This window comes from Triplophysa rosa, linkage group LG3 (assembly GCF_024868665.1).
Source record: "Triplophysa rosa linkage group LG3, Trosa_1v2, whole genome shotgun sequence".
NCBI classification, from domain to species: Eukaryota; Metazoa; Chordata; class Actinopteri; order Cypriniformes; family Nemacheilidae; genus Triplophysa; species Triplophysa rosa.
The window spans coordinates 5,777,167-5,800,509 of NC_079892.1; the positions used below are offsets into that span (position 1 = coordinate 5,777,167).

At 37.9% G+C, this 23,343-nt stretch overlaps 5 protein-coding genes across 11 annotated transcripts in view; 3 read left to right on the forward strand and 2 right to left on the reverse strand.

Annotated features, from left to right (window-relative positions):
• Positions 1–80: 80 nt before the first annotated feature.
• LOC130551898 (olfactomedin-4-like) lies at positions 81–3,730 on the forward strand. The gene is made up of 5 exons (XM_057329913.1): positions 81–1,318; positions 1,511–1,633; positions 1,793–2,011; positions 2,413–2,566; positions 2,651–3,730. The coding sequence occupies exons 1-5, from the start codon at positions 1,262–1,264 to the stop codon at positions 3,478–3,480; spliced, it is 1,383 nt and encodes a 460-aa protein (XP_057185896.1). The 5' UTR covers positions 81–1,261; the 3' UTR covers positions 3,481–3,730.
• Positions 3,731–4,106: 376 nt separating this feature from the next.
• On the reverse strand, positions 4,107–7,762 carry LOC130551484 (olfactomedin-like). Its single transcript, XM_057329096.1, has 5 exons — positions 7,520–7,762; positions 6,789–6,947; positions 6,352–6,564; positions 6,060–6,192; positions 4,107–5,832 (listed from the first exon to the last, which is right to left on the reverse strand). The coding sequence occupies exons 1-5, from the start codon at positions 7,550–7,552 to the stop codon at positions 5,021–5,023; spliced, it is 1,350 nt and encodes a 449-aa protein (XP_057185079.1). The 5' UTR covers positions 7,553–7,762; the 3' UTR covers positions 4,107–5,020.
• Positions 7,763–7,833: 71 nt separating this feature from the next.
• Positions 7,834–11,791, forward strand: LOC130551482 (olfactomedin-4-like). Its single transcript, XM_057329087.1, has 5 exons — positions 7,834–8,551; positions 8,831–8,953; positions 9,137–9,355; positions 9,456–9,615; positions 9,692–11,791. The coding sequence occupies exons 1-5, from the start codon at positions 8,495–8,497 to the stop codon at positions 10,519–10,521; spliced, it is 1,389 nt and encodes a 462-aa protein (XP_057185070.1). The 5' UTR covers positions 7,834–8,494; the 3' UTR covers positions 10,522–11,791.
• ndrg4 (NDRG family member 4) overlaps positions 11,624–23,343 on the reverse strand; it is a 40,281-nt gene continuing 28,561 nt past the window's right edge. For 5 of the 7 annotated variants that reach the window (XM_057329089.1, XM_057329091.1, XM_057329092.1 and 2 more), the window contains 5 exons: positions 17,865–17,912; positions 17,737–17,772; positions 17,358–17,409; positions 16,376–16,414; positions 11,624–15,349 (listed from right to left, as the gene is read on the reverse strand). In XM_057329089.1, coding sequence (XP_057185072.1) covers positions 15,195–15,349; positions 16,376–16,414; positions 17,358–17,409; positions 17,737–17,772; positions 17,865–17,912 — 330 coding nt within the window. In that variant the 3' untranslated portion in view covers positions 11,624–15,194. The remainder of the gene's footprint in view (positions 15,350–16,375; positions 16,415–17,357; positions 17,410–17,736; positions 17,773–17,864; positions 17,913–23,343) is intronic. The other 2 variants (XM_057329090.1, XM_057329093.1) reach the window with 1 other exon arrangement.
• Positions 20,464–23,343, forward strand: part of ccdc135 (coiled-coil domain containing 135) — a 175,672-nt gene continuing 172,792 nt past the window's right edge. Inside the window, exon 1 of the mRNA XM_057329080.1 lies at positions 20,464–20,736. The gene's annotated coding sequence lies outside the window, so the exon portion shown is untranslated. The remainder of the gene's footprint in view (positions 20,737–23,343) is intronic.

A 23,343-nucleotide genomic window follows, 5' to 3' on the forward strand; every position in this document is an offset into this window, starting at 1 on the left:
AAAGCTAATTTGATTTAATGTTTTAAGGCAGCTGAAATTGGTGATTTTTTTTACAGTGAAGGGGAAGTTAGAGATACATTAATTTCAGTATTTCAGCATAAGGTCACAAATCCAGCCAATTTATTCACAAGGGAGTTACAGTATAGAGGAAACATAAAAAATTCTAGCTTCCTAATTTTACATTCATTTCTCCTTATTGTTCTCATGTTAGCAGAATTCAGTTTGTTTCACAAACATTTAAGACAAATACAATTATGAATATTCATATTGATATGCATAAATGCATAAGTCAATTTATTACAGTAACAGTCAAGCTAAAAAAGTGTAACTGTAAACTGCCCTGAGAGCACACTTAAAAAAAAAAGATGCTTCAAAAGGTTATTCAAAGCAATGCCAAAGAAGAACACTTATGTCCCTAAAACCAATTTCGGTCAAAGATTCTTAAAAGAACCATTCTTTCTTATATCTTTATATAGTCATAATGTTTCTTTAAGGAACCATACAGCCCAAAAAATTCTTCTATGGCATTGTGTCAAAATTGTGTGCCAAATGTACAGTATACTGACCATGTATTTAATTCACACCTAACACACACAGCAAAACCTTTAACTTAAAGAAATGTTAATATGATTTGATGTGAGTAGTGTACTTTTGTAAAGTTGAGCATGTTTTCTAAGTGCCATGGAAAGGGACCAAATAGGTTTTTAAAGGAGAGGATTATCTATTGAAAAAAATCACAACTACTGTATCTGCACGTTATACTAAAAATTCCAATGAACTGAAGAGGTCTTCGAAATTATAGAAGCAATTTCAATGACCAATTTGATGAGAAAACATTGATCAAATGTTCGAAAAATTTCAAAATGATTTCAAACATTTCTCATCAAATTTACCCAAATCCAGAATAGTTTACCTCTACAATCACGATTCATTTTACGTCTCTATACACTTAATGCATTTTAAAAATTGTCTCATTTGGTTCCTTTTTTATTTCTCTCAAGAATAGCCTGCTGATATTTAAATGAAACACAAGAATTCTACCAAGTCAACAAGGAAAAAAAGCATAAACTTTCCTCTGGGAAGTCAAAATTCACAGATGAGCCAACTCCAGTTGTAAAAGTGAACCACCTCCTGAAGGCTCAGATGAACTTCTTCAATCTGATCTTATTTCCTCATGTCAGCAGAAACGAGTGACTAGTTAAAATCTCTGACACACAAAGTTCTTTATTCTCGAGGCGAGAGGACCTTTCCGATCGCAGACATGAGTCAGTCCAATTTATTCATTGTGATGTCTATCATTGCTGTAATTTCATCACAGGTAAAAAATAACCGTACCTTATGTAAAAAAAGTATGTTTATATGCAGTATTATTGTGTAAAGTTCAACTTAATATGTTACAGTGCGTATCTATTTCTTTAAAATGGAAATCATCTTATAATATTTTCAAGATGTGCTTGTTTGTTTTATTATTCAGTTAATTAAACACGTTGTAATTTTTTGGTTATCACAGCCTGTAAGAGGAAAAGAATGTGTGTGCGAGTTACAAAATTCTGAGTCTGCTTTTCCCGAGAGCAAACTCAGGAGAGTAGAAATCACTGCGGTGGAATGTATAAGAAACATCAGTTCAGAAAAGGTAACAAGTATCTGATGTTCATCCTTGAAAACCAGTCTTCTATCATCGATATTTTGGCCAAACATCATAACAAAAATAGTACAGAGTTTGCTATATCTATGCATACTTAAAAAATACAAATTTTAGTTCTAACTGTTTTCTTTGTGATGCTGTGTGCAGAGGACAGAGGTGGACAGGCTTGTGCTGGGTCTCCAACACCGTCTCCAACAACTGAATGAGAACGTGTCCATGCTGGAAAAAGAAGACGATGAAAATCTGTATGGGGCCGTGTCTCTGCGCATCATTCAGTTAGAGATAGCGGAGATTCAGGATCTTCTGGACAAACTCAGCGGAACCAACAGCAATAACCAGCAGCTCAGAACAGAGATAGCAGATCAGGTGACTGTTCACAATATATTTCATCAACTTTTGCAGTTAGTTTGTCACATATTTCTCAATGTAAAATCATTTTGCCAAAGGAAAAGTCTGATAAACATTCCAACACAATTAAATGCCCATTTGTAACAATTTTCAGTTAAAGTTCAGTTATAGTTATAATTACAATCTTTTTAAATCGTTTTAAAACATTAATTGTACAATAAACTCAATGAAGAGAGTAAAAAAAGACGTAATGTCTTTTCTTTCTCTTTCAATAAATTAATGAGTTCAACAGAAAGTTTGTTTGAGGTAATTCACCAGTTTTAAAACATTCAGGCCTAATTCATTCCAGTTCATTTTATACATTTTTTTCAATATTAATTGTGGCCTTTGCCGGTTCGTATTTTATTCCACATTTAAAGCTCCAAGATATGAAAGACACGATAGCAGAGCTGGAGAACTTCGACCACACAATGGTGATATTGAAGCAGCGTGAGAATCAGCGCATCAAGAGGGACTTGAAACTGTGCGAGAAGGAGCTCAATGCTACATCACCACCCCCTACACCTTCCATGGGTATTGTACATTTTTCTTTATTTATGCAGCTAAAGCTAACAAGTTCAAGTACTGTATTAAACTTCTTTTTTTCTCTCTATTAAGGCAACTGTGGTCTTGGTCAGATGGTCAATGTGTCTGGACCTAAAACCTATTCCCTCACGGTATACGGGACCTCTTACACTTTTGGCGCTTGGGGCAGGGATGCAAATCCAGCTCCAGGAGACGAGAACAAGTACTGGCTGGTGGTGCTGTCCAGCAGTAATGTGTTTGGCCACTTTGTTCGCCAATACAACAGTATGAGTACGATTTTATTAGGCATAGGACCTACAGATACATACATATCAAGCTCCAACCCCACAACTAACACAATTCAGGGTCCAAACATGGTCATGTATGGAAATGCTCTTTACTATAACTGTTACAACACACTCAATGTCTGTAAGTTTAATATGACGACTCGCACTGTTAGTACCGTGGCTCTGCCTAATGATGCAGGTTTCAACAACAAGTTTCCGTTTGCACATCTTGGTTTAGCATACGGTTATACGGATATGGATTTTGCCGCAGATGAATCTGGCGTATATGTTATCTATACAACAACAACCAACTTTGGAAATGTAGTTATCAGTAAAGTTGAGACTAGCACTCCACCTGTGTTGGGGCAAACTTGGTCAACATCTCTGCACAAAAAGACCGTCACGAACACTTTTATGGTGTGCGGCGTGCTGTACGCCACTCGTTACTTGGACAAAGAAACAGAGGAGATCTTTTATTCATTTGACACCAAAACCAACACAGAGCGCTACGATTGGAGAATTCACATCAAGAAAATGCAGACAAATATTAAATTTCTGAATTATGACCCGAGAGATCATCTGCTGTATGTGTACAGTGATGCCTACATTCTTACATATGAAATCATGTTTCAGTAAATTTTGAATGAAGTTGGTATAATAAATAAAAGTTGGAGAAAATGATTTCTCTTAAATGTTCGTGATTTGGGGGTTATTAAAATGACACCATCACCTCAACACAGTCAGGGGCTTCCTGATATATACTGTACTCACACTGCCCTCTGTTGTTTGTATGCAATACTGCCATTACACTTACGTTGTGACAAAGGAACTACACTTTGGTAAAAAATAAAACCATTTATCATGTAGGCCTAATTTCACAACCAATCCAGCAATTTTGACTCTTATTATGCATGTTTGTTTAATTGCCTATCGATTTCCCTGACCACGCAAGTGCATGTTTAAAGGAAAGGTAAATAGCTTATCAAAAAGCCTAGTGTTATATTTATTTCCAAATATTATTACAATTCTGCTTACCTGAAAATGTGGTCTCTAGATGCCCACGTAACCTTTGTTATTTTTGACAACATAAAATCGTGACATGGTGGACACAATTAATAGCCTACAACACAAGGCACAAATGCTAAAATTAACGTATAACTAAAAATTGTGACAATTACGAGTTATTCAACATTTAAGGCGGGTATTAATAAAAAAATTTAAAGTCCCAGTGAAATTAAAAATGACAATGCCAATTTTTCATGAAATATTTATTGTAAGGTTTATTGTAAATAGTTTATCAATGTGGGTCATTCTCTTTTAAAAATGTGTGTGCCCTCATAAGCTTTAGTTAAAATCTGAAAATGCACTTCCTTCCTGTAATGACTATGCATCTTAAATGACGTATGTTAGATGGCTTGGGCGGAGCATCCGTTAACTCCTCCCCTTCAACTGTCAGTCTGCTGCCAGTTCCATTTCAAAAGGCAAGGGCTGTTTTTATACATCCAATCAAATCGCAGAGTGAGACAAAAGCCACGCCCACTGTTTTTCTTATTAGAAATTCTATTTCATTCGGAAATACGTCAAAATACGGAAGTTAAAACGATCGCAACTTACGGTTCACGGGGACTTTAACCATACTTTAACTAGATTGTGACTACCACCTGTCAAGCGATGTGCATTCACGCTTATGTTAATTAAAATGAAATAAAATGTAGGCTTGTCTTTGCAAAACGTACTACATCACTGACGGTGTCGATGCGTAAAAATCACGAGCCTCCGGTTGTAAAAAGCACGAGCAGAAACTGGACAACCTTTTACACGTTTTATTACAATTTATTAACAAAATAGTACAGGTTTTATATAAATGTTTGGGTCTGTACACACATTTGATATTCATGCATGCATATAAATAGGCAGACGTCTCAGTGCATTCAATCCATGTTTTTATTCAGGTTCCATAAAATAATAAAATACCAACGAAACACATTTATTTAATTCATTGATCAAACAATTAATTTTGTCACCTGAAAAATGCTAAAAGTCACATAATAATAAAAACTGTACTTGTTATTGCAGACTGTGTGGAAGACTACAAATCAAATTCCAGTCACCCTACAAAACAAATCCATGATGTGTAATTTTACTTTAAACAATAAAAAAGTTGTCGGACAATGTTTTAGAAGAAGACATCAAATGCTAACAGATAGGCATCATTATACAGGTATAGTTTCTGGTCGGCAGGGTTGTAGTTCAGGTTGGCTATTCCCTCTGCGACTTTCTCAAAAGGCACAGAAAGAGTGTTGATCTCCTGACCAGTGAGTGTGTCGAAGGCATAAAATACCTCCTCTTGGTAAGTATTAACATAGCGTGTGGCATACAAGACCCCGCACACCATAAAAGTGCTCGTGACAGACCTCTTAAACAGATGTGTCTTCCAGGTATGTGTGATGTTGAGCTCCACCGGGTCCAAGCGACTCAACACAATGTTGCCGTGGTTCTCGTCTGTGGCGTATATCACCCACACAGCGTCTTGATCTGCTTCCAGATCGATGTCTGTCCAATCACGACAGCTGTAGTAGCAGAACGGAAACTTATTATCGATGCCAGCACCATCGAGATTTATACGCTTGGTCGTCTTTGTTGTAATATTGAAGCTGCAAATCTCAGCTTTGCTGTAGCATTGGTAAAACACAGTGTTGTCGTACAGTATAGTGCCAGAGCCCTGGACGGCGTTCTTGTCGCTGTAAGATGCTGCAATCGGTTCGTCTTTGTAGTTTTTGTTGCCCATGAAATCTTCATATGATTTGTAAATTCGGATTGTGTTGCCATGCTTGTGTCCACTGACTAGACAATGCTCCCAGTAGAGCTGCTTGCTGTTTAATTTAGCATCTCGCCCCCAAGCACCAGAGATATATGACTTACTGACGGAATTAAGCTTGGTGACAATTGGAGAGCTTATGTTGGTCATGATACGCTGATGACAAGAGCCTGTAAGTAGAATAGTATGTATAAGTCACATGATGATGTGTTGCTTTAAAAGTACAGTAAACACTTCTTATGGGTTCTGGGCATTAAACACATAAGCATAAGAGTTTTTTATAAAGATCTGCCAAATGCGTAAATGTAAATAAAGATTCATAAAGAAAAAAATATCATTAGGCCTATAACATTTACACTTTTACCCACTTACCACTGAGAGTCACATAAGTACTTACTTCTAAAATCATCTGGTATGGTTTTGCAGGTTTGTGCTCTGTTGTTGAGGTCACGTAACCTTGTTTTCATCGTCTCGAGATTGAAGAAATTGTCCTTATTCATACTCTGGATGTCGTTCTTTGCTTTAGTCAACTTAGAGAAACACAAAAAGTATATGTTCAACGTGTCTTTGCATAATTTTGTTGATGTCATAAAGCTATACATAAACAAACGTTCGGAATGTATCCTTTATGAGCTTTTTTGAATCTGACAGAGCTTAGTCCGCCAAGTTTTAAAATGAAGGAAATCTACCTCATTCAGAAGTTTAAGCGTCTCTTTGTTGGGGTTATTCTGGTGTGCTTCACTGGCGGTCTGATGGATCGCTTCGATTTCCTGGCTCAGCTGCCGCAGGTGAAGAGCGTTGTACAGGCCATTGGTGTTGAGATACTCAAAGGGTTTCAAACGTTCTACGATGTTCTTAAGAGTGGCTTCCATCTTTGGCAGCTCTACAATGTTGTTCTTTATCTGTAAGTTACGCCACAAATTTGTTCGTTGTTGGCAAACATTTGCTCCATTCTTTTGTTCCTATTTTATTACTTTTGATAATGAAGATGTTAAATATGTCATATTGTATTATATTTATATAATGCCATATTATTAAAATGATACATTGACATTATAAGACATTCACATTAATAAATATATTTGTTGCTATATTAACACAGATGTAATATAACATGGGTTCTCACCTTCTCCTTGAAGTCTTTCAGGTTGTCATCGCAGATATTGACCTGTTTTTCGATTTCCTCGAACCGTTTGGCAGGGAAAGCCCAGATAGAACTGCTTAATTCACACACACAAGCATCGTTGTCCTGTTGACCTGGAAATTTCTGAGCCTGACCAGACAACTAGACGCACACAGTTTCCCTTCAATTCAGTATTTTCACTATTGAAATTACAATTGTTACGATTAGGGTTTTTTTTAAATCAAAGAAATGTTCTTGTGCAAAAAAAACGGATTAATTAGACAAAACCTGCGATGTGTAATTTAACAAATATTATTGTGCAGTAATGGACAGTATTAGTACTCTTAAAAAAGCTGCTTCAAAAGGTTCTTCGATGCCATAGAAGAACCTTTTGGTTCCATAAAGAACCTTTAACATCTGAGGAACCTTTCTGTTTCACAAAAGGTTCTTTGTGGCGAAAAAAGGTTCTTCAGATTATAAAAAAGTAAGAAATAGATGGTTCTTCAAAGAACCTTTGGCAGAATGGTTCTTTGTGGAGACAAAAATGGTTCTTCTATGGCATCGCTGTGAAGAAACTTTTAAGCACCTTTATTTTTAAGAGCGTGAGAAATATGTAATAAACAATTTAAAAACTATAAAAGTATATGCAGATTAGTGATGTGAAAAATGAAATGAATTCAAAGAAGTTGCAGAAACCTTCCAGCTAATCCAGAATACGGAAAAGAAAAACTTACTATGACTGTAAGGAGCAACAGATATGGGAGCATGATGGCTGAATGGTGCCAGAAACTAATCAGTTCTGCTTTAAACTGTATTCATGCAAATAGTACATTAGTATTACAAAAGAGTTGCGTTACAACATAAAAAAGCATCGTAACAAAAATATCAGAAAACAAACATCTTAAAACACAAGGTGTTTCAACATTGTGGTTTTATGTCGAAAATCTCATTTTGAAATTTATGATTGAGCAAAGTCTTATCACAACTAAATGTCCATTTTTCTGTTTCTCACTCCCTTGCACATAGTGGCAACAGAGATAAGAAAACATGTTTTTTTCATCTACACCTTCTTTTGTTACATAATCTTTGAAAAAAATTTAAAAATGTTTGTTTTAAAACAAATTTTATTTTAGTGTACTATGCTTGCACTATATAAGATTGTTTGCGCCAACATGTTAAAAGTTAATAAAAAGATAGTGGGGGAAAAAGAAAACATGTTATGAACTGAACTGGCTGGTTTACTTTCTGCTGACCCCATGCCTGAGGTCCCTCAAGTTTTAACTACAAACTCAGATAAAAGTGAGGCCTACAGAAATACAAATATATGTCAATGTTTTTAATAATTTTAGATTTTTACAGACAGGTTGACATTTGGTGATCAGTTTTACTTTAGATGTAGGCTACAGCACATTTAGCTTTCAATGGCAATAAAGTGAATCCTAAAAATAATACATTTTTATTTTACCACCAATTCAGTTAATTAAAAAAAGACAAAAAAAGAACTTTTTTTTTAGCAAACTCTGTTACGAAATCAGATAATCTTACCTGCCAAAGAAAAAGTCTTTCTCAATTCATTATTTCATCAGTTATTTCATCACAATTTCTCTGAAAAAAATTGTTCAGTCCATTTCACAAATGTTGCTTTTTGTAAGTCCGGCTTTTGAATTGCAGTGCTATCAGACAAAGTGGTTTTTGCTCCTGGTCAAACCATGAATCAAAATAAAATAATCATTTTGATGATCGTCATTCCTCAATTTCTTTCGCAGGTAAGAACGATAAAATTTCCTCTCCCTTATTAGTGGCAATTCCTTATTATTTCAAAAAATATTGTCATTTAAAATATGTGCATATTGACTTAAAAAATATTTATTTTAATGGTTTAAAAAAACATTGTGACATAAACATTAAAACTCAAACGATAATAGGAGACTTGTTTTGTTGAGTATACATGTATGCCCGAAGAATCACAACACAGTTTTAGTCAACCAACATGTCTTGTTGTTTTGCATTTTATTATCTAATGTCCTGTGATTTGATCACTTCAGGAAATGAGAAGAAAGGACTGTGTGTGTGATCTAAAAAACACAGATCCCGCTTTCCCTGAGAACAAATTAAGGAAAGTAGAGAATGCTGTCTCACGATGCACTGGGACCATCACTTCAGAAAAGGTATTGATGCGAATGACATTAGCTGTAAAATCGAAGCGTTAACATGCATCTGGATTATAAAATACATCTGCATTTTTCAAAACAAAAATATTATTGATAACGGTTATAATCTTTTTTGATTTTGTTGTAGTGTTTACAACAAAAAGCATCTGCTGAATGTGTTTGTTGAATAAATGTCTGCAGATGTTAGAGAGTGACAGACTTGTGCTGGGTCTACGTCAACGTATCAGTCAACTGGACGACAACGTGAAGACGTTGGAGAAAGAGGACGACAGAAACGTGTATGGGGCCGTGTCGCTCCGCATCATTGATTTGGAGTTAGCTGAGATTCAGGACCTCCTGGACAAACTCAACAAAACCACAAGAAATTTTCAACAGCTCAGCATAGAGACTAAAACTCAGGTAACTTACACAAGAGCACTTTTTCTATGGACTTATTTGATTATTATTCTATTTATACCAACAACAACACACGCACACATTTGTGTGATTCTTCTGAAAGCTTAAGAACATGAAGGACACAATGGTGGAGCTGGAGAAGTTCGACAACATGCAGGTGATAAAGAAAGAACGTGAGAATCAGCGTATCAAGAGGGACCTTGAGCAGTGCCAAAACGACCTCAAGCCTACACCACCAACCCCAACAATTTCTCCGGAAAAGGGTAAAACACAACTAGTTGGTTTTGAGTTTTTTATTATTAGCCGCACCTGAAACGTTTTTTTATCTATTTTTTTTAGGTCACTGTGGTCTGGGGAAGATAGTCAGTGTGTCTGGACCTAAAACCTATTCCCTCACGGTATACGGGACCTCTTACACTTTTGGCGCTTGGGGCAGGGATGCAAATCCAGCTCCAGGAGACGAGAACAAGTACTGGCTGGTGGTGCTGTCCAGCAGTAATGTGTTTGGCCACTTTGTTCGCCAATACAACAGTATGAGTACGATTTTATTAGGCGTAGGACCTACAGATACATACATATCAAGATCCAACCCCACAACTAACACAATTCAGGGTCCAAACATGGTCATGTATGGAAATGCTCTTTACTATAACTGTTACAACACACTCAATGTCTGTAAGTTTAATATGACGACTCGCACTGTTAGTACCGTGGCACTACCTAAAGATGCTGGTTACAACAGCGTGTATCCATTTGCACATATTGGCACAACATATAGCTATACAGATATGGATTTTTCCACTGATGAATTTGGTGTGTATGCTATATATGCTACAACAAGCAACTTTGGAAATGTAGTTATCAGTAAAGTTGAGACTAGCACTCCACCTCTGTTGGGGCAAACTTGGTCAACAACTCTGCACAAAAGAACCATCACAAATACCTTCATGGTGTGCAGCGTGCTGTACGCCACCCGTTACTTGGACAAAGACACAGAGGAGATCTTTTATTCCTATGATACCAAAACTAACACAGAGCGCTACGATTTGAGAATTCACATTAAGAAGATGCAGACCAATATTCAGTTTCTGAATTATGACCCCAGAGATCATCTGCTGTATGTGTACAGTGATGCCTACATTCTTACATATGAAATCATGTTTCAGTAAATTTAATCTCGCTCATGATACTATTTTAAAAATCTATCTACACTGAGGAGGAAGTAGATTGTCATGTCCTCTTTACACTTTTTCAGTTAAAGAATCTCTATTCAGGGCAGAAGGTGTTTTTAAACCCAAGTAAAAATGTTGATGCTATCGCTTGCATGCAAATGAAAACAGTTTGTTATGGTTTCCTACTATTCATGGACAAATCCAACATTTCAGAAGTGAGGGGGCAGAAATGTCAAGTGAACAAAGCTCCTAAAAAAAGTATATGGGACATATTCATTTTATTAAAAGTACCCCACGTACTCTGTGCCCATGCCATTAATAGTATGTCTTACTAAATATACAAAGACTAAAATTCTAGTTTTAAATGCTAAAGCAAATTATTGTGCAGTGCCTTCAACATACTACCGGTCAAAAGTTAAGGATCATTCACTCATTCTCTATTTTTTTTTCACATTTTAAAATAATAGTAAACCATGGAATAACATAATTTTAACTGTATGGAATTAGGCTGTTACTAAACCGTCCAAAATAAATGAACTCTGTTTTATATTTTAGCATCTTTACAGTATTTACCCTTTGCGAAATTGTAAACATTTTTTGAGAAGCTTTTTAAACAGTATTTAAGGAATTTCCATCTATGCTGGTGCTCTGATTGGCTGTTTTTTATTCATTATTTGGTCCAAGTAATCCATTTAAAAAAATTGTATTTAAATAAAAAAAATCTAATTAAATAAATTAATATGTTGGCACAATTATATTTTTGTCTGAAGTAATTTCAAATATTGAACATACCTCGGATTAAAAGATTTTTAATATCATGATAAACATTTTTGTCAAGTGATCCTACCTTAATTTGATTGGTGTACTTGTTGAAATTCTGCCTGACAACCGCGCTGATTGGCCGATGGTCGTCGTGAATTTCCTAACGCAGCAGGTAATACAGGCACTGACAGGAAAAAAAACCGTCTAAAATAAGTCTAGAAGTAAAACTGGTAAGTACAGAGTTTAAAACGGCACGCATATATAGGCTACACTTTTCTTGAGTGCCAAATATTATATAGTAAAACATTTACAGGAAGCATAAAAACCGCACACTTCATTCTTTTACACATCCGCTTTATTTGATGCACGTTCAGCTTTTTTTAGTACACAGACAGTAACAGCTTGAAGGCTATATAGATGTACATGTTACACAGTTTTAACACATTAGTTGTATTTTCTTTATTATGGCAGAGCAGGTTAAGTGAATCCTATTTCTGTATACGCATTTGTAACAACCAGCCTCCCTTAAAAAAAACACAAAGAACTTATTGCTCAATATAAAACAATGGCTATTTGAAATAACTGCAATCATATGATTAATAATACTCATTGAATCCTCACAATAATAGATGCAACACCAGGTTAAATAAGAGCTACATTTATATAGAAAAAAAGGAATAGAGAATTGAATTTATGATGTTCCACACGACAAGGCTAGTGGTAGAGACCTATTTGATTTTTCTGCCCTAAAAACAGCAAATATCTACAGCATAGAACATATATCCATAGGGAAAGGGTGCAAGGGAAGGCAGGTATGGCAGGATACACTGGTGTGAGCTCAGATTCTGAGTAAAGGTGATATGGGGCCACATTGACAATACTGTACAGCACTTCCAAAGGACTCGATACATTCAGGGCCCCAGGCAGAGAGCAGGGATCGGGGATAAAAGTGCACCTTTGAAAGGTGAGCTTGTGGCATGCTCCTTGTCTCTTATTAAGAGCTCACGACTGCATACTTCAGACATTAAATAAAGAAAAACGACACAAACACAAAAACTCATGCAAATCAATACTAGGAAAGAACGCACCCATTCAGTCTTGAGGAGGAAACCCAACCAGCATGTGTTCTTTCGCTACATTTGCGTTTGGCTTTCACCCTCCCGATTCGCTCACGTCCCATTTTGAAGAGTCTGGCGACATCGGTGGCAGTTCTCTCGTTCAATCTCTCCCTCTCTTATCATGCATTCATCTCTCTCTGTACAGTATAACGCCCAGCCTTGCGTTGCCTGGGTCGACAGCCCTTTGAGGCGCCCGGATGTGTTTATGAGTGGCGGGGCACCTTGTGGTTTTAGGGTTTGGGATTTTTGGGGGTGGGGTTGTACCCTACATTCCGTGCTTGGAGCAACGGTGCTCCAGAAAGCCCCGCCCCTTATAGACACACACACGGAAAACACCCCAGAAAATGAGAGATTCTGCACAAAATTGACAATCAAGACAAAAGATGCTAAGTGCAAATGTGTGGAATGGAAATTCGACGGGTGCTAGGCCCTCTTTCATCACAGTTTAGGAAATCTAATAAGGCAGCTGCATCAGCAAATCAGCTCAGAGTTCGTGTCAGTCATTATTACACAATGCAATGTCATTCGTTCATTCATTCAGTATGAATTATAAAAAAAATAACTCAATGTAAATGTATAGACCTACATTATAAAACAAGCATCAATTTTAGTCATATTTGAATGAAATCTCTTGTCATGCATGTGTTCCTACAAAAGCTTTGTTCCCTTGTAGCGCTCAGCCCTCATCTGGGAATATGCATGCATGCATTTGCATGTGTGTGTGTGTGTGTGTGTGTGTGTTTGTTTCAGTTACTTTGGTATATTCTTTGTGCAGGGCTGGGTGCTGTAAGAGAGACCTGAAGCTTTAGTCATGTATCGCTAATGCCGAAATGTACCCTAATGAAAGCGGCAAACCCCGTCGTAGAGGCTCTGCCTCAGTCGACGGTTCCAGTTTGGTTTGGGTCACAACATGATTGTCTATAAAAGGGAGACCGTACAGAACCGATCCCAATCAAAGCCCCCTTCATATGACAGGGAGTGCACACTACCACAAGTATACTAATTGAATGATTACTCAAATGAAGATTATGAGTACTTAAACTGAAGACAGCGTCGTCACCAGATGATAAAGAAAGGTATGTTCATCTGAGTTTGTGACAGAGTAAGTGATAGCGTTTGTTTTGTAGTCTTTGTTTAGTATTTTTTGCTTTTATTGAAAATTGACTTAAAGGTGCTGTTATCTTTTTATATCTATACATACACCGCAGGTCCCCTTGCATGGAATTCGCCATGGTATTTCTAAAGTAGCCCTAAACGGACAACCTGCTCTACAGAGCGCATTTCGTAAATTCGTAAATATCTCTTTCAGCAAAGAAGTGAAAACGTGACGACATCTTTGTCCTGTGTCAGCCACCGTTGTGCTTCTAAAGGGAGGGGTGGACTGAGCCGTTGGTTGCAATTCATAACCTCAGCACTAGATGCCGCTAAATTTCAATGTCCCTTTAAGGCAAACCAATTTACTCTGTAGCCATCTTTATTTATACAATTCATGCTGGTCAGCAAATGTCTATCCCTTAGAAAAATGAACCATAGTTTTACTACGAATAAAAACGAAAAACATGTTACTAGTTAAACCATGGTAACCAAAAATAGTAACTACAGTTTAACCATGGTGTTTGTAGTAAAACTGGAGTTATACAAATGGTAATCAATCGGCAAAAAAAACAGTTATTACTCTTACTACAATAAAAACAATGGTTATTTTTCGTAAAGGATGCCACTTTTCAGTGCAAATTAAGCAGCTGATGTTTCTATTGTAAAGTTATTTATATTCACTCACATTTTGACTTCCCATTCCTACAGCCGCCATATAGAGCGTTGAACTAAAAAATAATAAAACAATAAAAACATCACGCCTTGTGTAACGGAGTGAAAAGTAATTGTTTATCCTGCGTGGTCATACACGTACTTCAAAATGACTGAATGACCTGAGATGATAAGCCAAAGGCTGCTGTTCGGTGGTTGATTTTTGCCCTTTCAACAACACAACCGCTTCGCGTTCGTGGCAGAGAGGGAGAGCATAACCTGGTTACGATGTACTATTTTAATCTCTCTCTCTGGATCAATCTTTTAACCCCCCCTTCTTCCTCTAGCTTTGTTTCTTCCTCATGACCGTTCCCTCTACTTGCGACCCACCAATCAGTTACTCCACAAAGACTGTCATAGGACAGGAACGAGAGCAAGGGCTGATGGGACTTTTTCGAGTTTTTTCTTTGGAGGTGAAGGCCAGAGGCAGCAAGCGAAGGGTGCAGATATACTGACACTTAGCGATAAATAAATGGTGTTACAAAGGGGAGAATCGAACACTGTTCTAAGAGGGAAGACAGCACGTCTTTATTTTACAGGTTAAAGAATTTGTTCAGGCAATAATGAAAATTCTGTCATCTAGTACGCACTCTAATGTCATTTCATATCTACGACTTTCTTTAAGCACAATGTCTGAGTTCCTCTCTCCTGTACTATGAAAGTGGATGCGGACTAGAAGCTGTCCATACAAATGAACCGTTCAGTGATATATCAGTATTCACTAAATCTTGAGTGCATCATTTTTTAAACAAAGCTTGGACATAAGTACGTTAACGTGAGTAGACGATGACAGATTTGTATTTTTGGGTGAACTGTTTCTTTAAGTGGGCTAACACTGAAAAAAATACAGAGAGAAAAGTACATGGAAAACGAATGGCTGAGAAAGAAAGAATGAAAGTAATATGAGTTCTCCATTCTTCTCAGGCCCTTCTTCCATGTGTCACGTCTCTCTAAATGTGTGCGTGTGAGAACATGAACGAGGGCTCAGCAGGACACTTCCATGGTGTGGCTGACCTGCCCGACACCCTCGGTGCTGTCTGAATGCGTGCATGCGCGGTTGCGGGAGCCGTCCACGGAGCCAGCGCTGGTCAGAGAAGCTGTTCGCGAACGAGCGAGACGGGTCATACTGGCGGAAGGCACTGGCAGAAAAAGAGAGAGAGAAAGTGAGACAGAGACAGGTCAATAGTTGTAAATAGAGAGGTAATTTAGGCTGGGCTGCATGACGTGTTGTGAAGGAGCCAGCATGACATGCTTGAGCTTTAATCATTTCAGCCTCAAGCCGATCACATTCCACAAAAAAAATTGATCACACAAATCCAAGCTGAATTTTCAGCTTCAAATAAACAGTTCACCTTCATCTTCATTTACTTACCCTCAAGTTGTTCCAAATCGGTACACATTTCTTTGTTCTGATGTACACAGAGATAAATATTCGGAAGAACGCTTGTAACCAAACAGTTCTTGGCCACCATTGACTACCATAGTAGAAAAAATGACAATGGTAGTCATGGTAGTTTCCTTTCCTACATTCTTCCAAATATCTTTCTCTGTGTTCATCAGAACAAAGACATTTATACAGGTTTGGAACAACTCGAGGGTGAGTAAACAATGACAGAATTTTTATTTTGGGTTGAACTGTTCCTTTAAGTGTCTTTGTTTTCAATGCAAAGTCATTTTCTTAAGCAGTACTTTTGTTTTGTTGTCTGTTTCTTCAATACATTATAAGCAAACATTTTGTCATCTGTCATCAATATTTAGTAATTCTGAAATCAAAAGATGATATCTGATGACCTGGTCATAGCAATAAAAAAATAATTTCTTTTGGTACAAAATCACAAGAGAAACAAAGATGATTCTACCATTACAACTTCAAAATATGAACACTTTGTATAAACCTGGCGTTTGGAAATAATCGCCATGCAAAGAGCATAAAAGGCCATTCAATGACTGCGGTGTGCAGGAGCGCAAGGCATATTTTTCCTCTTGGGGAAAAATCACTGATCCATAAAGAAAATAATGAATGAATGGAAATATCACTCAGGGTCAGATAAACTCAGAAATCAATCGGGTAGATCAACTCAATCGGGGACTGAAAGTACATGTGCCATCTGAATGAGGGCTGGGGATGAGAAAGAGGGCAGGCGTAAACACAAAACAGCAAGTACCTGGCCCCTCACTCATTCTCCGATCCTTAATAGACGCAACTAAGAAAGGGCAGGAAAATACACATAGGGTAGATATTATAACAAAACAACACACACACAGGGTCCGAAATTTACCATTAAAATGATCTCTTTCCTATTTGCTATAAAGCTACAATCTGTATTTTTTTGTTAAAAATAAATAAAATCAGTTATTGAGCAATAATGTAAAAAATCTCTCCAATACACTACGGTTCACTTATTGACGGTTTCACCGGCAACAACATAAACAAAATGTTAATGTGGCCCAAACTTAGCTTCCAGTAGACCTCCGCAAAGAATCAATGACTGTTGAGTAGTTTTAATTTAATTTAATACAATGAATATACAATCAAATTAATCTCAATAAAATATAAACTAAATTGTTATATTATTACATTTAGGCATTTAGCTGACGCTTTTATCCAAAGCGACTTACAACCAAACACAGACCGGAAGTTAACTTTGCGCCAGGCATGTGCGTCTGATGAAACCGTCTATAACAATGATTTATAATTTGAGCTGTCACGTACGATTTTTCGGGAAATGTCACTTTGATGTCATTTGATTTTAACCAATGAAAGTATAATTACTTAAAGTAATCTGCAATTTTTGGTTTCAAACAGAGATGGCGATAAGTTACAGATTGCAGCTTTGATTATAATGTGATTATAATGTTTTTATTTTTGTATTAAGTTGCTCTTACTAATAAAGTGGCCAAATATCACCACAGCCAAATATTATTAGAAATATTTGATACAAATGAGCAAGTGATGATTTTGGACCCTCCACACACACACTTACCCGCACACATCCACTCTTAGGATATAGACACACAAGGAAGAAAACACACCCTGAAACTACTGGATCGGTTTTACTTTGGTAGAGTGGATTAGAAACATACTGTAAAAATTGGTCCCCATTTTTTGTTTAGTAAATTGATAAAAATAGAAAGTTTCAAACTTACTGTAACCCATCCCCTGTAGGAAGTACTTGAAAGCCTCTGTGAGTTTTCCAGGCTGTGGGAATGAAAATGTAAATCATTGTTTAAAATAAAAAAATCGGTATTTTATTATTTTATAAAAGTTGATCCGTATTTTTATATGACACACATTAGTCGCACAGTTTACATTTACATTTATGCATTTGGAAGACGCTTTTATCCAAAGCGACTTACATTGCATTGTACTATACATTTGTTTTTGACTATGTGAAATCCCCTGGGATTGAACCCATGACCTTGCCGTTGGTAGCGCCATGCTCTATCACCACTGAGCCACAGAAAAGCTACATTACAGTTAACATAGAATATCAGAGTCTGATGTGAGATATCGAAGCAGTCTGACCTGTGTAAGCTGAGGCATTCCACCAGAGTCAGCCATCTGCAACAAATACAAGTATACAAGGTTTACAAATGCATTTTATAACTTTGAAGGTTCTTATTTGAATGCTTGTGGTATTTTTCCATTCTTACCTTCAGGAATGTGGTGTTGGTTGGATCTAGCTTGGAGTTGCATTCAACCTAAAAAAAAGAACAGACGTCATATGCAGTACTGTATCATGTTTAAAGGACATTCTGCCAGACATCTCCTTTTGCGTTCCACAGAAAAAAAAAACGTTGTATTGGGTGTGTATAAAGTATGTATGTGTGTGTCTAATGGCCTGACCCACACATGTCTGGTTTATTATCTCCGTGGGGATAATGAAAATGTTGCAATATAGAGGTGCAAATTATAAGTTACAATTGCTTATTTCCACTCTACTGGTAACACTGATGCGTGCTGTATTTTACTGCTTTCAACTAAGTGAACTGAAAAGCGTGCGGCACTATAGCATGTGCCATTTATTTAAGAAAATCCAAAACAGCATTTGTGCAGAGGTTGACAAAACGTATAAACACAATTTCTCATTAACCCTTATCTAAATAATAATAACAATCAAATATTCATTTTATGAGCTCTAATATTCAAATTCAGTAGCCTATTATTGAGAAAACAATTTATTTTATTTGCAACATTATTTTCAAACAATGAGAAGGTAATTAGAAACATTTTTATTACAAATATTTGTAGTTGTTATTTATTTACTTCCTATTTATGTTAATCACAATTCATTTTATATTTAAATAAATATGAATTTTGCTTTTAAAAAAAAATCATCTTTATTTATTTTGTATAGGAAGGGCGCAATCTTAAATCTTGCCTAGGGCACTAACAGAGGCTGGGCCGGCCCTGGGACACACACATACACACACATTTATATTGCATCTGTATATGTATATAAGGGCGTGTCTGTCCAGTTCTGAAAATGTCTGAATCAAGCCTGCATGCGAATGCGTCTGCGCAGCTGTTATCTCTTAGTGCTGGAATATGATTCATCTCTGCAGTACCAGAGTAACCGTGTGTGTGTGTGTGTGTGTGTGTGTGTGTGTGTGTGTGTGTGTGTGTGTGCGTGCGTGCATGCGTGTGTGTGTGTGTGTGTTTATATATATCTCTAGTTTCTCACTTTCTCTGTATTTTATTTATGTATTTTGTGTCTATAATCTCTCACTAATCCCGTCTTTCATCTTCCTTGCCTTGCTCTTGAGTCAAAATCCCTTTCTTTCTCTCTTCGTCTCTTCCCTCCCTCCCTCCCTCCCTCCCTCCCTCCCTTTCATCACGCTCCCCTCCTGTTCGTCTCTCACCCTGTGTCCGATTTGATGTGATGGGGCACTGACCCAGGTTTTATATGTTAGATTAAAGGGCCACGGTGTGGAGCACACAAGCTGGCAAAAGCCCAGGAGATCAACCCCTGGGCCAGTGCCATCTGTTCCCGCGAGGGAAGCGGAGGTAGAGAGGTCGGCAAAAGGAGGTAAAGAGAGGAAGCGAGACAGATGGGGATGGGATTGACCTGTCACTAGATGACAAAACACTTCCTATTCCAGTTTGCTAAATGTGCCACAGAGACAAAATAGGGAAAGACGTCTTGAAATATGACAGAGTTTTCATTTTTGGGTGAACTGTTCCTTTCTTACATTGTAAGAAAAACTGTAAAGATTCTTCTCTCTCTTTTTCGTACAATAACTTTTTTATAGTGGCCAAGTGGTCCAAACCTGACTATACCTTCACAAAAGTAGTCAAAAATATATGTGTGCTACATTAACTGTACTACTATAGTATTTGTGTGATGTATTTCATCACTACGCTATATGTAGTATACTACATGTGTGCTATATTATGACTAAACTACATGTGTGTTATATTATGAATATACTATACTCAATGTGAAGTATAATATATGTGTGCTACTGACTAAACTATGTGTGTTATGTTATATGATTATGCTATATGTGTACTATATCACATGACTACACTATATGTTACAATATATGACTTTGTATGTTTACTGTATAGTCTTATACTGTGTAGTGTGCTATATATGTGGTACTGACTAAACTATACGAGCTTTACTGTGCTTTCCTGTGGCTCAGTGGTTAGAGGATGGAACTAGCAATGCCAAGGTCATGGGTTTGATCCCAGGGGATTGCACATATCAGAAACAAATGTATAATACAATGCAATGTAAGTCACTTTGGATGAAAGCGTCTGCGTAAATGTAATACGTGTGTCATGTTATATTATTATACTATATCCGTAGTATACTATATGTGTTCTACATCATATGACTGAACTAGGTGTGTTATATTATATTATGGTATACAACAAGATGGCGCCGCAGATGGCTGCCTCAGTGTGGAGCTCTCCAGTTTTAGTGTTTTTGTTAGTTTGTCCTGTTTTATGTTTTTCCTATACAATCAATTTCACAAGAGATGAACTGCTGAACATTCGGCAGTGCACACCATCTGATCTTTTACCGGTTTTTGATTATTCGGATGTTTTACTTAACATCGTAGTTGGAGGCGTAGCAGCGCTGCTAAAGCGATCCAGGACGCGCAAGCGTGGTAAGCGAGCCAGCGCGCTAGTGATGGGTTGTCACGTGATGAACGAACGACTCAAACCCGAAGACTCGAGAGGTGAACTAATCAATTCTCTTTCTGGCTCTGACTGCATTGGTTTAGCTTACTTTGTTGTCACGTGATGAATGAACGATTCAAACCCGAAGACTCGAGAGGTGAACTAATCAATTCTCTTTCCGGCTCTGACTGCATTGGTTTAGCTTACGACGCTGTCACGTGATGAACGAACGATTCAAACCCGAAGACTCGAGAGGTGAACTAATCAATTCTCTTTCCGGCTCTGACTGCATTGGTTTAGCTTACGAAGCTGTCACGTCGTGAATGAACGAGTCAAACCCGAGGACTTGTCAGATAAGAGGTGAGGTGAGCTAATCATAGACTAAAGACCCAGGTAAACAATGAATTAATCTTTTCTGTTTCTTATAGCATTATAGTTTTGTATTGTTTGTAATGTGATCAACGTTTGCATAAGTAGTAGATGTGTTAGGAAAGTAACATGTAACATCTTAATTATATTTTGCTAAAATGAACGAGATGAACGATATGACTTGAAAAAAGATTCGTTCATTTTGCTGAACGAGACTCAAAGGTCCGAGTCAGTAAAATGATCCGAACTTCCCATCACTACAGCGCGCTAATCAGGCTCAGAAAGCGCGGCTTTAAAACTGCGCTGCCTAGCATACATCTGGCGAATCTGCGCTCTCTGCCAAACAAAACGGACAAACTTCTTCTACTCTACCGAACAAATAAGGATTTTTCAAACTGCTGTTTTGTGTTTCGTGGAAACGTGGCTGAATGACTTCATCCCGGACAGCGCGCTACATCTGCCCGGCTACCAGCTGTTCAGTGCGGACCGCGACACAGAATCAATGGGGAAATCGCGCGGTGGTGGGGTATGTTTCTACCAGTGGCGATCAGTGCCTCCTCTTCAGGGGAAGCAGGAATTCAAAATATGCGTTCAGCGCTTCACGTGAACCTATGTGCATCACGCATCATGTCAAAATAAGTGCCTGCTGCAGACTCGTCGAAAGGGTTTATGATAAAAGAGACGCTCGCGTTCAGAAGACCCTGCTTTAACACTTAACTCTGATTACACATGAGACCAAGCGAGTATCTAGCAAACGCGAGCATCTCTTTTATTAAAAACCCCTTCGACGCGTCTGCAGCAGGCACGTATTTTGACATGACGCGACACACACATGGGCTAAATACATGTTTTGCTGAGTTTCGCATTACTGCTTCCCCGGAAGATGAGTCACGGATCGCCACTGGTTTCTAAATCAATGAAAAGTGGTGTACAGATATAACAGTGATGAAGAAGATGTGCTGTCTCAACCTAGAAGCACTCTTCATTAACTGTAAGCCCTTTTACTCACCGCGAGAGTTTTCCTCGTTCATTCAAGTGTGTGTTTACATTTCACCGCAAGCGCACGTGAGCATGGCGTTACAACAGCTCGCCGAGCATACACTGAGCAACAACATCCGGACTCTGTTATTATTATTCTTGGCGACTTTAATCAGTCAAAATTTACACTCGAGCTGCCAAAATACAGACAACACATCACATGCTCTACCAGAGACAAAAATATTTTTGACCATTGCTACACCACAATAAAGAATGCATATCGCTCTGTCCCTAGAGCAGCTTTAGGACAGTCTGATCACTGCCTGGTTCACCTTATCCCAGCCTACAGGCAGAAACAAAAATCTGCCAAACCTATGGTAAGGACTGTTAAAGCGGCCGTGCAACAGTGTTTCATGCATTCTGAGTGATTTACGATGTTAAACGTGTTGTCATCTCATGCTTGACATGGTCAACTTGTCAAAAAACGAATTGGACGTATGGCGTAGTATTTCTGTGCTCGATACACTTCCCCAGCGTTTGTACAGGTTTCGGAAAGTTTTTTTCGAACATGAAAATCTGTTTCGTAACAACTTTTCTTAGTCCATTATTGGACAATTCTCCCGCCCACGCTTCAACCAAGGAGAGCGGGAGAAGGAGCATGCGCACAAGTCACCTTCATTTGCGTGCAGGAGAGAGTGAGAGCACTACGTTCGCGAAGTTCAGCTGTATTTGTTTGTTCACTGCATTTGGGTGATGAATGTTATATAAATGGTGGATATAACGCTGGATTTGGAGATCGTTTGAATCTGATAGTTGGAACGGCGGTCCCAGTGATAAAAGATGCCGGACATGAACCGCATGCGGTAAGCGAAACTGATGTCCCTCACACACGCGTCATATGTTTTCGGAAATAATCGTACAGCTGTATCTGTCTTTTAAAATCTGCTCCGGGTGTACGTGTGTTCACGACTTGCTGTGCGTGTGTTCACTACTCTCTGGATGGGTTAAAAGCAGAGGTCACATTTCGGGTATGGGTCACGATATCTGACTAATAGGTCACTTTCACTTTCACTAAAAATGTGATCAAACCGAAGACTCTACAGATATTTGAAGGGTGTGATACTATTCTGTAAGTACTCAAGATTAACATGAGATATGCAGAAACTGTCTGAGATACGGCCGCTTTAAAAGATGGACCAACGAATCAGAGCGGACCTTACAAGCCTGTTTCGAGTGCACTGATTGGAGTGTTTTTGAAGCTGCTACCACCAATCTGGATGAGCTCACAGAGACTGTAACATCATACATCAGTTTCTGTGAGGATTTGTGCATTCCTACTAGGACTTCCTTAAAATACAACAATGATAAACCATGGTTCTCAGCAAAACTCAGACAGATTCGCCAAGCCAAGGAGGATGCCTACAGAAAAGGGGACAAAGTTTTGTACAGGCAGGCTAGGAACACATTGACAAAGGAGATCAGAGTGGCTAAGAGAAACTACTCTAAAAAATTGGGAAGCCGATCACACACCGAGCAACAACATCCGGACTATGTTATTATTATGTTATTATGTTATTATTTCAGCCAACGACCCTGCGTCTGTGTGGAAAGGCCTGAAAGACATCACTAACTACTAGCCACCATCCCCCAATT

Excerpts from the sequence above, each read along its gene's own strand:
- LOC130551482 (XM_057329087.1), top strand. The coding sequence starts at position 8,495 with ATGAATCAAAATAAAATAATCATTTTGATGATCGTCATTCCTCAATTT. Across the intron at positions 8,552-8,830 it reads TTCCTCAATTTCTTTCGCAG|GAAATGAGAAGAAAGGACTG; the intron begins GTAAGAACGATA and ends TGATCACTTCAG. Across the intron at positions 9,616-9,691 it reads AACAATTTCTCCGGAAAAGG|GTCACTGTGGTCTGGGGAAG; the intron begins GTAAAACACAAC and ends TATTTTTTTTAG.
- LOC130551898 (XM_057329913.1), top strand. The coding sequence starts at position 1,262 with ATGAGTCAGTCCAATTTATTCATTGTGATGTCTATCATTGCTGTAATT. Across the intron at positions 1,319-1,510 it reads TTGCTGTAATTTCATCACAG|CCTGTAAGAGGAAAAGAATG; the intron begins GTAAAAAATAAC and ends TGGTTATCACAG. Across the intron at positions 2,567-2,650 it reads ACCCCCTACACCTTCCATGG|GCAACTGTGGTCTTGGTCAG; the intron begins GTATTGTACATT and ends CTCTCTATTAAG.
- LOC130551484 (XM_057329096.1), bottom strand. The coding sequence starts at position 7,552 with ATGCTCCCATATCTGTTGCTCCTTACAGTCATA. Across the intron at positions 6,948-7,519 it reads TGTTGCTCCTTACAGTCATA|TTGTCTGGTCAGGCTCAGAA; the intron begins GTAAGTTTTTCT and ends GTGTGCGTCTAG. Across the intron at positions 6,565-6,788 it reads TGAAAGACTTCAAGGAGAAG|ATAAAGAACAACATTGTAGA; the intron begins GTGAGAACCCAT and ends CGTAACTTACAG.